Here is a 16,024-nt window from a genome sequence, read left to right as displayed (position 1 = left end):
TTAGAATATTTCACTAAAAGGCTCGGGGCTTCTTGTTTGTATGGGAGAGACAAGCACAGAATAAGAAACGCAAAGTATAATTAGCGTTCTTGCTGTGAATGGAGGACAAATTAAAAGGGAGATAAAAGAGTGGTTATGCTTTAAACAAGAGTGAATGACACAAATAACCTTATGGAAAGAGCCTGTCTGTAGCCAAACTGCCTGCTGTATTGCCTTGCAGATTAATCTTGAATCAAAGTCCCCTCCCCACACACTCACTCACACACACACACAGAGCAGAGGCTGCTGGATGAACCACACTTGTAATCTTCTCTCCGAAGCGACTGCAAATGTGATCTGGAACAATAAATAAAAAAAAAACAATGTAGAGCCGGTGCTATGAAATGAAACAAGCAGAGGACGATAAAGAACTATTTTACTAGGTTGTAAAAATAAAAGAAGGTGGGGCTGGAGGATGACAGAGAACCACCAACAGCCAGCAAACCTGAAAAAATATTGACTTTTTTTTTGAGTGCATTTATTGGTGGAGGAACAAGAAGTGCGTCTAGCTACGCGGAGATGAAGACAGAGAGGGAGGAGAGAAGCAAAGTGTTAACGACAGAGTGCGAGACATAGCCTCGCTGGATCTCTCTGGAATATCGAAGTGGAATGCTGAATCCTGGACGCAATGTGGATATAAACAAAAAAAAAGTACCAGCGTGCTGCTGAAAACTAACAAGTTTGGAAAATATTAAATGACAAGGCAAAAGGGTGTTGCCTGCTTTGAATTCTATCAGAGATGTAAAAATCAGGAGACAGCTGATGTGTAATCAGTTTACTCTTGATCTGATTGAAGAAGAGCACACAGGACCCATCTACATCATCAGTCTAATTTCTGTTCTCTGGATTGAACAAATTGGATATTTACTTCCAGGACCCAGATAAGCTTTATTCTGCCTGCAGAATGTCATGCAACATTGTGTACCTGTGCTACACCTTCTCTCATAGGTATTTTAGAACTGTTTACTTGTAGAAAGTCGACAAAACATGCTAAGTCGCTGATTTTTGCTTCTTCTGTGCACCACGGAATTGAAGTCTGACTTTGGATTATCATTTATGTTTTGGAAGTAAGGTCTCATTTTGTTTTCTGCCACTGGGTTTTTTTTAAGGTTATTTACCATGTGTACTAATATCGTATATGAGTGGCTAAAAGCATTGCAGCTTTCGCAGTATGCAGAGTCATTTGTGGATAATGGATACGATGACTTGGAGGTGTGTAAACAGATTGGGGACCCAGATCTGGATGCCATCGGCGTGATGGTCCAGCAGCATCGAAAGAAGATCCATGACGCAGTGCACAGGTTGAAGGAAGAAGAGAAAGAAGCTGCAAGTGGATTATATTTCACTTTGGAACCCCAGGTAGACTCTCCAACTCCAGATATCTACTCCAGCCACATGGTGGAGCAGTATGAAACCAAAGCTTGGAGGGAAGCCCAGGGTCACAAACCTGTACCAAGGAGTAATAAAACTGGCCAATTAAGTAAAAACTTGGTAACTTATCCTAAACTGAAGCTAAAGATTATGATAAGGGATAAACTTATTCGGGATGGTGTCAACCTCAGCAAGCCACCTTTCTCCAAAAAGGTAAGACATTACACAAAAATACCACCACTAGAGGTAACATGCGGAATTCATCACTTTTCATCAAGTTAACTCTCTTAAATAATATGTGAACATTTTAAGGTGTATATCTGTATAAAAAAAAACTATTCAACCTATTCTATTATTAAAAGGACTACCTCATCTGTGCTATAACTGAGACTCATGTTGGAACTACTTTTATGTTGATAAATGTATGCAGTAGTGTGCATATGCATGGCATTAGCCACATGGTGACAGTAGCATAGCTGCTGTTATAAATGTGCAATTCTTTATTGAGAGCATGTGTGCTGTAAACACATAAAGGCAGGTACAAATGCAGACCTTTGTGAAAACAGGTGTGGATATGTCCGTGTGTTGGTTTGTACTAAGGTCCCCTTAGGGGTGTCTACACCACATTGTTCCCAGTTAATGAATCTGGACATAAATATGATTTAGCTACCATGGGTCAAACATGTTTCAGTTAACAATAGCTTTGCATAAATATGATGTTACCTGACTTCTGATTAGTATTTGTAGATAAGTGTGGATACTGGTTTCCAGTTGTCACTGAGGAGAGCACTTTCAAAGTATGTTTTATGTTCTTCTGAAGATGTTATTTGTTATATGTTTTATAATATATTTGCTGTTGACATCTCGTAAATCACAGAGTACTGTGCAAAATGCAGTAACCCATAACAACCAGTCAGCCGTTTTAAGTGCTTTAAACCGAAAAGGTGAAATTGAACAGGTTGTTTAGGGCTGCTATTTATACTGCTTAGACATTCTAAATCTCTGCGGAACTATATAGGATTTCATTCAGTTTGATAGGTTTAGGCAGTATATACTATGAGTTTTATTAGGGAATATATTGACAAGTGTGGATTATGAATTAACATTGTGAAGCAGAATAGGTTCTGCATGTTCATGCAACATTTAGTCTTTATACTGATGCGGTTATCTCAAACTATAATAAGGATTGCCATCCCAGCCATATCTTTCTTTTCATTACCATAGGGGAAATTGCTTACATGAAACGTTTCCTGAATCGCACAGCTTAAGTTTGCAATGTTGTCATTCAGAGCCTTTCGCTGTGTGCAGACTCCGTTCATCTTTCACATCATGGTTAAGTACAGTGAACTGTCTGTCTATCTCTCCCATGAGCACTAGATATGCCTGGTTACTTGCTCGTTGTGCAGCAGGTCATTTCAGCACAAGCTTTGTGGTCTGATGACAATTAGTCTAATTTGCCTCATAACATTCATTTACTATCGAGAGTTGCATTTTTTTTGTAAAGAGTGTTGTCACAATGAAAAATAGAAAAAAAATGCAAAAAGGAGATAGATGAGTAAAAAGATAAAAAAGATAATGTAAATTTTATTGTGTTAAGTCTACAGTATAATTTTGCATGCAGATTCTAAGCAAATGTGTTACTTAGTAGCATCTGCCAAGGTCTGTTCTAGGTCTCAGTAGGGGTTCATCTTCACTTTGATGGATCATAAGGCACATCACAGTGTGGACCTGTTCTCTCCCGATTTTGGGGCACTTAGCATGAATAAGTTCACATACAAGCTTGTGAAATACAAGTACAACCAGGTTGTCTCTGCTGAAAATTAATTAGTGGTGGTTTAGGCTGTAGTCACTGTGAAGCAAGAACTCTACATACTTTCTCTACTTGGATGACAGTGCTAACCCTAAAATCTCCCTTGCCTCCACCCCTTCAAAAAAAAACCCTCTTATTTTAATAATTATAGACTACGCCTGTATCAAGAAAGAGCCAACCATGAACATTAGACCCTGGGGGAGAGTTACATGCTACACAGCCAAGTCGACCTATGCTCACCTTTACGAATGAACACAAGAATGAAAAGAGAAATTTCCTTTGCACATGATTGGATTACTCAATGAATCAAGCTTTACAGAGCTAATTAAAAATGAACTCCTCCAGTAAATCAAACTCATTGTGCATAATGAAAATGTGACTCTGCACAATGCAGTTGCATTTTCGATAACTGTACACCCAAATGGAACTGACCTGTTGGATATAAATGGAAATGGGTGCATATACACAATATTGGGTACAGAAAAGATGTACATTATATTAATCTATTTTTGCTCAATAACAATCCATGATGAGAATAAAGATGGATTCCTTTTGATTTTAGACATTATCTTGATATTCAATCGATGTATGTCAGAACAAATGACTGAACTTGTTATCATTAGTAGTTTCAAATGCATAAAGCAATAAAATATACTTTGTGTCCAGGCATAAAAATGTCAAGTACATAGCTGTAGCAGGTGTGGGATATCCTTCCTTAGCTTAATGTAATGGCATTTATATGGTTTTTCCAACCAATCATCTTAATAGATTTTGTGAGAGCTGCCTTAGGGTAGTCATATATAGACTGCTATTTGCAACCATGAGAAAGCTTGGACATTTTTAAGGTCTAAGACACCAGTAAAAGTACTTTCTTTTCAAAATCATATATATTTGTTTTTGCATACAGACATTTTACAACATCTTAAGAAGAGTCTTTGAAGTTGATTTGTAAGTGTTCCTTCTCCTTCATACAAGAGGAAGCTGTCCCGTTTACCACGTGGTTGCATTACACGCCACAGAGAACAGCAAATCTCTTACTGCCCATTGCTCTTAGTGAAAGGTCTGCCAATATATGGTCACCATAGACATAGATTAACAAATTACATACACAGTTGATTCTTGCAACTTTAGCAATACTACCATGGTTTGCAAGGAGTAGAACAGCCCTTCCTTGAAGTAACTGGAAAACACTGATTGTTTCAATGATATTTTATTCAAATGACCGTGAGTCACAGGAGTTAAATGAGTAAGGTGTTAATTTAGCATCAGAAAATAGCTGCCCTGATCCACAGCATACTCTGTTTCCTCACATTCCAGGAATAGTTTCAGCAGGCTTAGTTTGGATGGTAAAGTGTTGTAAGAAATGTGCTGTGTACACACACAGAAGGGGGTGATTAGCATCCATGGCTTGCATCTCATTGGTTAGTACTGAGACAGCAGGACCCCTTCCTGTGACATTCATAAAACTGAACTTTCCCCTGGTACTCAAACTCACTGATCTGATGAGGACGCAGATGAGCCTTCTGTTTAACCTAGTCATGAATACTTATATTCCTGAAGGTTGTCACAGCTGAATTAACTACAGGAGAAGAGACAATAATGAAATAAGGGAAATTTCAATGAATTCCATGATTTCACATACAGTAAGTGAGTCACAAAATCATGAGAAATGTCCTTAAGACCTAAAATCATGATCTGGCATGGATTTCACAGATTACACAGTCTCATCATCTGTTTGTGCTGGTTGTATTTATACGCTTCAGAAGTCACATTTATGGAATTATATTGTAGGATATAGTAAAACCTTCTATAATTTCATGTCACTATTTCTAGGCCTCTCCATGCATAATATGAACAGTTAGAATAAACAGTGATACCTATACATTAAAAAAGACTACATTCCATAATTATTTTCCTGATGACCTTTTGAATATATGTCATATATGTCATATTCATTTGGTTATACATTTATTTTATGTGCTTATGTATAAAGCATTTAAAATATGCTCCAGAGCTTTGCAAATAACGCTCAACTCTTAACCTTCATTTCAGCACTGTGGATCTTTCAGTGCTATGGGCCCAAAACATACGCACACATTGTAAAAACAGTTTTGGCAGAAGCCTAGATTGTGTGATTTTAACTTTTTTTGGTCAGGATGGTGATGCAACATACTGTTGATTTTTTTAAGGCAAAGAAAAACTGCTGTTTTAGGCATATAGTAATATTCTGAAGCATATACTGAAAAATCAATAATTGGTGTCTTGAGTTTATTAATTTTTGTGGTACAGTGAAATCAGCTCTTTACCTTACAGTTACCAGAAGAGGCATGGTAATATGCCAGTACAGTTTACATGTGCTTTTTTGGAGAAAAAAAAATATGATCATGCACCCTAAAATGTGTTATGGGTACTCTGCATACAAAAGTAGTGAACGTTGTGTCTGCATTCTTGGCATTAAGGTTAAACTGCTCAAGGTGACAGTTGGCTTCCATCACGTATAATGTCTCAATTCTAGTTTGCATGTGTACATTATTATGGCATAGTCTCTGAAGAAATGATGTTTAGTAGAGGTAACCGGAGGTAGCAACATATTACATCATTCTTCTGTCTCTTGTGGCTGAGAAATCTAGCACACCCTTCATTAGTTTGCAATTGCATTTCAAGTGGCAGGAATGAAAATCAGCAAAGTTTGAACCATTTAATGGAACGAAGAGAAATTTAAGATAATTTTTTAAAATGTTTACTGTGTACTTATCATAATGTATGCTTATCTATGTATCTAGGGTTTGGATAAAATTTAAAAGAATATAATTGATGCAAGCTATGAAAATAACATCTTTCTGCAGGGTCTTTGGTCTTTATGTCCATAAAAGGGTGAAGAGAATGATGGGTAAAGGAAAACTTTTAAGTAGAGCTGAGATCCCTTTGAATCCAAAAGTGGCATTTGATATTCACATTTTATATATGGATGTCCCCTGAGGGGCTCCCTCAAAACCTTTACCTGGTATGTCCATTGGTGTCAAATCCAGAAAATGTTAGGGGGGTTATAACTCCCAGATGACTTTGAAAAACCTTGGTAGCTACCAGAAAACACTAATCATTCTGAATAAACAAAGAGATGCCTAAACTAACATGCATAGGATGTCTTCTCCTCATCATGTATAAAGTTAAGTGAACTACAAATGATGACGATGATCATGATTTCTTTAGTGGAATTGACCATATATGATTTGATACCAACTCATTTATTGTCATTCACAAACCAGCAGATCTAGAGAAATTATCTAATTGTCAGGTAACCTGATATTTGTCAGATTGTGCAATGTATATCTGGCCATTAGCACCCAAAGCAAATTGGACTCAGGGGGACAGCAGTAGAAATCGTCTTGTGATCATGTTGTAAGTGATATGACCATCATCAGGCTGCATCTGCAATCATGTTAATTCTATGTCTGATTTTTGTCTGTCCTGCACTGTAATGCTAGTGGCAGTCAGTATGAAGAAACAGACAGGGAAAATTCATAAACAGCCACAAAACTACAGGTATTGCACAACTTGTGTATTGTAGGTTAGAAAAAAACATGGGCGGTAATATGGGAGGGATAAAAGTAGCTGCCCATAGTCAGATGTGATATATCTGGATTATTGGGATTTCTCCTTGCTACCAGTATTAATAAAATTGTTCTGGCAACAACTGTGGCTATAGTAAGTCTCTACATAACAAAAATGTACCAGATGTTATTGCATAGAAGGGTATGATAACATAAGTAGGGTTCCAAGACTTTCCAGCATCCATTCCCCTTCATTCATGTTTAAGAAATTCAGTTTTGTCGAAGACTGAAAACACTGTAATTCCAACTTTTATTGTACAGTCTACATTTAGTTAAACGTAGTTTTTTTCCAGGACACAACAGAAGAAGTTTACAGTGTAGCTTGTAAGCTTGTAACATCACAGGTAAACTAAAAATATAATTTTCTTCCTTTGCACAGTCATGAAAACACATTATCCATATACAATATCCATAGATTGGCGTCTAAATATAGAGAAGAAGGCTTTTGGTTAAGTCAATCCATCAGAGTAAAAGGTGGGGTGGGTGGGGTCATAGAGCAGCCATAGTGAATTGGAAGTTGTTTAAAGCCGGTCATAGATGGTTCATATCTCAGCTGGCCGAGATTCGAACCATCTATGGACAAGCTGATTGTTGTACCACTTCAGTTAAACCAGCCTGTTGGATTTTTCATGTATTTGTTGCCAGTGGCCATAGCTATTAGCAACTAGAAAAGCTACAATTTCTGGGGAAATTGTGTGAAGTGTTCTTGCCTCCACCAGTAGTCTACAACTGGAGTGGGCGGAGTAACTGGGTGGAGTGGCTGGAGTAACTGTTGTGTAGTTGGAGTGGCTGGAGTAACTGTGAAAAGGTCAATGGGCGGCATGAGTTGCAAACAAATGATCATATTGTGAAAACTATCAGGACTATGGCTTAGCCGTGGACATTTTTAGTGGCAGCAGGGATAGCTGAATGTTTTGATATAAGATTTGTGTAGGTGGGATGAAAATGAGTTAGTGATGGCAGTTTAGAAATCATGTCCTGATTTTTCAGCTCACACTCTAGCTTTTGTCACTCTGCTGCCTGCTTACACACCTGGGTTCATATGGCAACTCACTCTACAGCAAGGGCAGAGAAGAGCAGTTAAAAACAAACTGCTCCAACTTGCTTACTTCACTGGCGGTTGCCATCTTCAAACGGTTGTAGTTTAAAAATTATAAATCCTACACTGAAGAGCTTTATATTGTGAGAATCACAAGACCCAGACCTAAATTTTGTTGCATAGTATGTCTCTGAAATATTAAAAATGAGTGCACAGTCGCAGTCTAGATATTGCCCTTCAAATTTGTTGTGGCTAGAGTGGAGTTTCAATGAATATCAATGGGCGACGTGAGTTGCAAACAAATGGTCATGTTGTGAAAACTATTAGGACTATGGCTTAGCCGTAGACATTTTTTGTGGCAGCAGGGATAGCTGAACGTTTTGATATAAGATTTGTGTAGGTGGGCTTGAAAATGAGGGAGTGATGGCAGTTTAGAAATCATGTCCTTATTTTTCAGCTCACACTCTAGCTTTTGTCAGCTCCCACTCTAGTTTTGAACATTCCACCATTCATTCCTATGGGACCAATTTCACCACAAAAACGACGATATTTCATGAACCATTCGGTGAAACGTTCCACAAAGTAATAGCACACCAATCGGGAACAATCCGCACGTTGTGGTATATTACTGTCTATGTAGTGTAAAAACTGTGGGAGGAGTTAGGGTGGTAAATTTGGCTATAATAAGAAGAATATATATGTGAGGTAACAGTAAGAGTGGTCTTGCCATGCAAGAACACTTAATAATCGGTGTGTTTTCCCAGCTCACGTCTGCACCCCTCCCGCGGGGAGAACACAATACCTCCAAAAGAGGGATTCCCCCATCAACACTGACTGTGTTGATAGGGAAATCAAGTGATTTTCTTTCCTGCAACCCATGGTTATGGATAGAATTATCCATAAGTTATTGCTATTACTCCAACATCTGCAGCAATACATCACATGTGTGGTGACATTTATGTTTCCTTAATGTGCTTATCCCACACTGCACATTTGAATAGGGGTGTGTACAGGGTAACGGGTGCTTTAAAAATAAATAAAATATTATTATATTTATTTTCTATCGTCTTTTTTACAGTTTTGTGTGTTTTTTTTTTTCATTATTTAACTGTATTGCTTTCACAGGGGGGCTAACAAGCCCCCCTATGAGATAGCATGGGCAGGTGGCAGGTTCTCTTTATGGAGAAATTGGGAGTCCTTCAAACCTGTGCTCTCCACACAGCTAATCAAACACAGATCAGGAAGAAAGGAGGTAATGAAAAACAGTAATGAACCCTATTAAGAGCACTTAAGGCTGACCTGGCAATGTCAGGTGTATTTCCTGCTCAAAGCCCTTCATGCAAGCAGGACTCAAAGTATTTAGTGTGCATAAGGACGCTCAATTAGCACAGAGAAGGGATGAGTTTCCTAAGCACTTATCACTAATGGTATGTTCACAATCTATGATGTGACCTGCATTTTTCTGCAGGAGACATAGTATATAGTTGTTTTCTATGTGCCCTTTTACACCACAATGTTTGTATGATGTACAGTGCAGCATGGTGGAGAAAAATACAAACAAGCTACATTTTTCCACAGTGTACTTGATGGCACCACATGTAACTGCACTGCATCACCTTGCACTATACTGCTCTGCAGAGAGGTTCATGAAGTGCCACAATGTAACACTTCAAATAAAGTTAAAAAAATGAAAACGGTAAACAGTATGATGTGCTGAAATGAGCATTGCACCACCCCCTGCCGGACCTCACACATACACTAGCCTGCATGGTAATGCATTTTTCATTGTGGTCCCTAACACATGCACCTGTTTAAAGGTCATCTTTTTGAATAAAACCAGGGCAGGATCTAACCTAAAGTGGAATCGAAGGGGTACACTTCAAGAGTGCATGTGCTCCCCAAAGTATGTGCATGAACATTTTTTTTTATATTCAATAAAGTTAAAATACGTTAGTGATAGATAAGCACTTGCTAGTCAGCTTCATCGACATGTAAAAACAGAGATAAAGCAAAACTAAGTTGAGTGCCATTAATAGGGAATGATTATACCAAAAGTATCATATGGATTGCCCACATATAGATATTAACAGTTGCATTTTTTTCATTATAGTAATCTTTTAAGCCTTCAAGTTTATGTTCACTCTTTCCTGGCCAAAACTAAAAATGGGAATGCCTGAACATCCAATGGAACAAAATGTTGCAAAAACAGGTATATATTTGCAGTCAGGCTTTCATTATCACCCTTCACCCAAAATGCAGTAAATAAGTTATCTTTTGCTGAAATATTAATATGAAATCACACTAAAGAGTACATTATGATGCCTAACATGTTCAAACACAAACAGAACTGTAGTCTGAATACAGAAAGCAATACGGACATGGAAGGGTGAACAGTATATAAAAAAGAATGATCCTAAATAATTAGACACCTTATTGATTTTAAATTGTGAACAGTTGTATTGATCATAATGAAAAAGAAATTTCTCACCGATTGCTGTGATTGCTTTAATAGACCCACTTATCTCCACATGATGCCACGTGGGACTAACTATTCAACACAGCCAGTACATGGTGAAGCAAAAATGTGGTGTTTCTTTGTGCTTTCAAATGTTCACATCAAATAAAATTTGCTTTTGTGGGAAGAATCTGAGGAAGGCAACTATTCCTGAATAGTTCTGGGGCAGTGCATTTGAACCTTTCATGGATTCACTTCTCTGAAACCAGTTTTCAGTCTAAGGTATTAATTCTGTAAATAATCACTTTAGCTTTGACTCTACCCTCCTACATCAGTCTGGCCATGCATTACATTGAAGGGCCAACAGTGAGATGCAGGAGGTGAAAGGAGTAGTCCAGAACTTTGAATTAAGAGCTTAAGCTACTGTTTTAAAAAGTAGAGTGCAGTTCTTGGGGCATTTAGAGTGCTCTGGGAGATACTATATTTAAAAGCACATACAGGGACATCTAAATACCTGCAATTAATAATTGCTAGCAGATTACCATTTGTAAAGTGACCACAGTTCTGCTTTCAAGAGTGTTTCCTGTTAACAGAATGGAGGCTGCCGAGCTGTTATATTTGGTGCAGTACATTTTCTTCTAATTGATCATTGTTTAAAAAAAAAAAGTAACAACAGTAACAAGACTGAAATTAAAGATCCTAATTGTGAATTGCGCATCTTGTATTAGACCTGGAATCTGGACATCTGTAAGCTCATAAGCCAAAGACTAGTAATATGTTGAAACCTGAGCAAACCCAGTTGTATTTGATACAAAAATATAACTAAAAAATCTGCGCTAGAAGATAAAACATCAATAAATAGCAGCTGGACACCATACCTTGATACCAGACACCTACTCAATAGTGTACAAATAAAGTGCAGGGCTTAAACATTCTAAACAAAATAAAGTTCAAAAGTGATTCAAAATGTTCATAAGTGAAATATCGAATGATGAAATCAAAGCAGAACAGTCCCCAAATGTCGTGATGAGATAGGAAGACTTCTGAAGGTAGCCAATGTGACACCAACCACTTGCATGCAAGGCTTACCAGAACGTGTGTGACCGCCTATTAAGAGTGGTCAATCACATTTTTTTAAAAAGACCTCCAGGGAAATGGATGGAGGGAATCTTCCTCTGGACACCCAAAGAAGAGAGATTGGTAATCCTCCCAAGCCGATCCTATGAGGTGAGCACAGTCAAACCACGCATGTGAAAGGAATCAGGGCAGGAAAAGCACTGCAGCAAAGAGTTTAGCGCCACAAGCTGTGGTCTTATTCAACTTGCTTGGAGTGGTTGGAGTCACCACACATAGGGATTGGCTTGGGAGGGTTACCAATCTCTCTTCGTTGGGTGTACAGAGGAAGATTCCCTCTGTCCATTGCCCTGGAGGTCTTTTTAAAAAAGCGTGATTGACCACTCTTAATAGGGGGTCACACACTTTCTGGTAAGCCTTGCATGCAAGTGGTTGGTGTCACATTGGCTGTCTTCGGAAGTCTTCCTATCTTATCACGGCATTTGGGGACTGTTCTGCTTTGATTTCATCATTCAATATTTCACTTATGAGCATTTTGAATCACTTTTGAACTTTATTTAGTTTAGAATGTTTAAGCACTGTATTTGATATAAGCCAATGGAAAATGAAGTCTGATTGGTTGGTCAGCATAACTCATGCTTGGTGCTTTTTTTTTTTACTGCTTTACTAAATAAGCCCAGAATCATTGCTTGCCATTTTAAGCAAAAAAAAAAGAAACATGTATACAGTGGCACAGTGGCTTAGTGGTTAGCATGTCCGCCTGGCAGTACTAGGGTCATTGGTTCAAATCCCAGCCACGGCACCACCTACCTGGAGTTTGCATGTTCGCCCTGTGCCTGCGTGGGTTTTCTCTGGGTACCCCGGTTTCCTCCCACACTCCAGAGACATGCAGGTAGGTTAATTGGCTCCTGTCTAAATTGGCCCTAGTATATGTATGAATGTGAGTTAGGGATCTTAGATTGTACACCCCTTGAGGTTTAGGGACTGATGTGCATGTACAATATATATATATGTAAAGCACTGTGTAAATTGACGGCGCTATATAAGTACCTGAAATAAATAAATACAGTCCAATGTACATTTTGTATTTTTTTTTATTAGCTATCTAAATTATTCTGGAACTATGGGATTGTAGTACTGAAGCTATTCAAGCAAAGTTATATAAAATGCTAGTTGCAAGCTTTTTTGATTGATCTATTTGTGGAATTTCATCCCAATCTCCATTCATTTTGATAACATCACACCTTATCCAGATAGACTCTAGCTCCATTCATTACCTTTATCAAATGACAGTGTGCTGTAGCTCTTGTGTTCTTCATTTACATATAAATGGAACATCAGATTGCAGAGCCAATCAGTTCTTATTTTTCATATGCATTCCTGTCACCTGTAGACAATTATTTATACATTATATAAAATAAAGCACTATTTATACATAAGCAGAATAAACTGGCAGTGTTTTACATAATGGTATAGTTTTAACCACATCTTTTTATATACGCAGTTGAGATACTGTCAATCAATAGAACAAAAAAGAAGACTATTCACATTACTAATTACTGAGATAAAAGCTCCTAAATAATATTCCAGTTTTCCTCGAATTGTATTTATTTTGTGTAACTCTAGAAATATAGAACATGGTTAGAATTATTTACTGGAGTAGAGCATGTTCACTTTGCAAAGCAATGTTACACTTAGGTTAGCGAGTAAGGTGAGAACCTTATAGTCTCTGAATCGCATTGGCTTATGAATATTTCCCCTCAAACCTTGTTTTGCCTGACACTCATCACCCGGATAGGGAGCAAGGGGAAATCTCCCTTATCCAGACTCAGACTTCAGTAAAGTCTGGGCAAAGATTCTAAACCTTCCTCATGCTACAAAAATTGTTTTTATTTCTGCCCATGTCCCTCTTTGGAACTTTTCTCCCTCACTTTCTCTTCTGTCTGATATGTATTCAATTGACAGGCAGTGTCAGTGACAGCCATATACAGCAATAAAAGTTGACAAAGGTTCTTTCTTTCCACACTCAATTTTTTAAGTTTTCACTGAAGTTGGGCTTGTAGCAGGCTTGCTAGTGAAATCAGAGTTTAGGGCCCCCAAGAAAACAATTGGGAGTTAAATAGTTCTTTTTCAGCATGACGATGTTTCAAGCAGTGCTAGTTGTAGTTTAACATAGAGAACCTTTTAGTGCTACTAGTAGTGAGATACTTTTTATCCAATAAAAATATATGTATTTATATTCTAATATATATTTGTAATCATTTTTTGTCAGCAATCTCTCAACAACCAGACTAGTATAGCTATTCCACATTTTAGTATTCTAAGTATCAAATAGTATTTCAACATGTATACACAATTGTGTACGTAATTTCCATGTATATCTCCATAACTCCATTAAGCATAGCCCTGACATTCATTATATGTTTTTATATATACTATACATGTAAGCTGGCTTCATAGAAATATTTTACTGTCATATTCTTCATAATACGATGAAAGCGATGCTAAGTGCATCTTATCACTCACCTAGGATTGATTTAAAAGCTTGGTCTAATTCTATCTAATGCTGCTAGGGAGTTAAGTCATTGAATGCTAACATTTACATTCATGAGGCACAGATTGTAAATTTTGCTAAATAATTAGAATACATTTTTGACAGATAAAGTATATTCTAAAAGCTTTTGGGGTGAACACACAGAATATTCGAATATACATAAAGCTTTTAGTAAATTGTTACCAGGCATTCACTTAGGAGAAAAAAATTAAGGGCAGAGTGTTGTTGAATCTTGAATATCTGTCAGAATCTGATGCTGGGTGGAAGAATATGTATATGCCAAATTTTCTGTTATATTGATTTTAATTATGATTTATCAATTACAAGAAAGCCTTGAAAACAGAATCATGCTTACTATGGACAATGCTGGACAGATGATGAGCATGTTTATCCCTAGAATATTATTGCTTACTATGGACAGGAGATAATCATTGCCAGATCAAGTTGATTTCAGAAGGATCAGACAATGATCTCATGTCTATGCCGACAGTAGACACCCTCTTGTGTACAGCCCCCAAGGGTCAACATGATGGCATAACATTAACTAATTAAACTATGACCAAACTTTTTGATTGCTTCTCTTTTCCCTAACATAAACTGTATGCTGCTTTTTTCCTACTCCTCATTCTTCCTCTACTATATGTTTATAGCTTACATTATTTAAGCTGAACCCCAGGTAGCTACTAAAAACATCAAATAATGCAGGGATGTCAGCAGTCCTCAAACTTTTCAGCTCATTTACTCCTTCATGAAATTTTAGCTTGTTCATCAACCCCAAACATAAATTATTTATTTAAAAAATACTACTTTTATTAATCACACCACTAAAATGTATAATAGTTAATAATCATGACAATAAAAAATAGGTGATATTTTAAAAACTCATATGACATACCTTTTTTTTAATTAAACTGTTAATATCATTATTGAGAAGGATGCACCTAATATCTATCAATAAGGACAATATATTTGGTTGGAGATTGGTGAGTTTTAGTCATAAGTCACCATGCACTTGTAGGTTTAGTCTGTTGCTCAGCTCAGTTAAAATTGCATTTACTTGACTAAAATCAGTTCCAATCAAGTACAAATTTTTGAAGGCAAGTAAAATGACTTAACTACTGTGTAAAGCCGGGGGGGGTATTTTGCAGCAGTATTTACATTGCTTCAATATTTGTGAAGCTCTACAGAGACCTCAGAAGAAGAAATGACTCCATCATTTATTGACCAGCTTCTGGCCCTCAGACATTTACTAACCCCCTATGACCCAAGCCATTATATCAACCCCTTCTATAGTCCCATCAATTGGTGGTGGTCTATATTAATCACTTTTGAACCCTGAATTATGCATTTGATTCTAAAAGCAATAACTGTAACTAGCGTAAGAATAGAATTCAGACTAGGAGAGAAATGGCAGCTGTGGGGGTAGATGAGTGACCAAGTTGTATTGCTTAACTGCAGTAGAGAAATGTTCTGTTATCTGGCAAGGCTAATTAAACCTCAGGACTGGATGGCCAGAAATACAAATCTAGATTAGAAATGGCCTTTGACATCGAATATTATACATATGGGCCCTCTCATTCCTCCTGTATTGAGTTGTATTATAACTGTACTGTTTGCCCTTACGTTGTGCATACTGTTGGCACTATATAAATCCTGTAAAATAATAATAATAATATTATAATAATATGTCATGAATATCATCTTTTTGGATATAACCTAAGACTTCATTCTCATTTTTATGTCTGGGTACAACCTGAAGCAATGTTTCCAGCTCACCTTTAGCAACAGGATTTGTGATCAGCCTTTGATAGGTCCTATTTTAAATGCAGAAAACAATTGTAACATTAAAATCCAAAAGTCTTAAGGAATCAAAAGTATAAAATGGGCATACCTAACAGCTGATTACTGGCAATCTTCAGCGCCATCTCTTTACGCTCCATTGTATGGTTTTAAAAAATGACTAGTCTTGCTCAGATCTAGAAGTTTGGGAGGTTTACCTCAACATGTAATTTTCACCCACTCAGAAGGAATGTATACCATTTTATGTTTTTCTAACAAGTACCAAAAGGCT

At 37.2% G+C, this 16,024-nt stretch overlaps 1 protein-coding gene across 5 annotated transcripts in view; it reads left to right on the top strand.

Moving 5' to 3' along the window:
- The first annotated feature begins 278 nt into the window (after positions 1-278).
- The window catches only part of SASH1 (SAM and SH3 domain containing 1), a 1,153,074-nt gene continuing 1,137,328 nt past the window's right edge, over positions 279-16,024 (top strand). For all 5 annotated transcript variants that reach the window (XM_089668633.1, XM_089668628.1, XM_089668631.1 and 2 more), the window contains exon 1: positions 279-1,623. In XM_089668633.1, coding sequence (XP_089524759.1) covers positions 1,159-1,623 — 465 coding nt within the window. In that variant the 5' untranslated portion in view covers positions 279-1,158. The remainder of the gene's footprint in view (positions 1,624-16,024) is intronic.

Source organism: Staurois parvus, unplaced genomic scaffold (genome assembly GCF_062004578.1).
Source record: "Staurois parvus isolate SC_StPar_1 unplaced genomic scaffold, SC_StPar_1.0 ptg000059l, whole genome shotgun sequence".
Classification (NCBI taxonomy): Eukaryota; Metazoa; Chordata; class Amphibia; order Anura; family Ranidae; genus Staurois; species Staurois parvus.
This window is presented reverse-complemented; position numbering and strand designations above follow the sequence as displayed.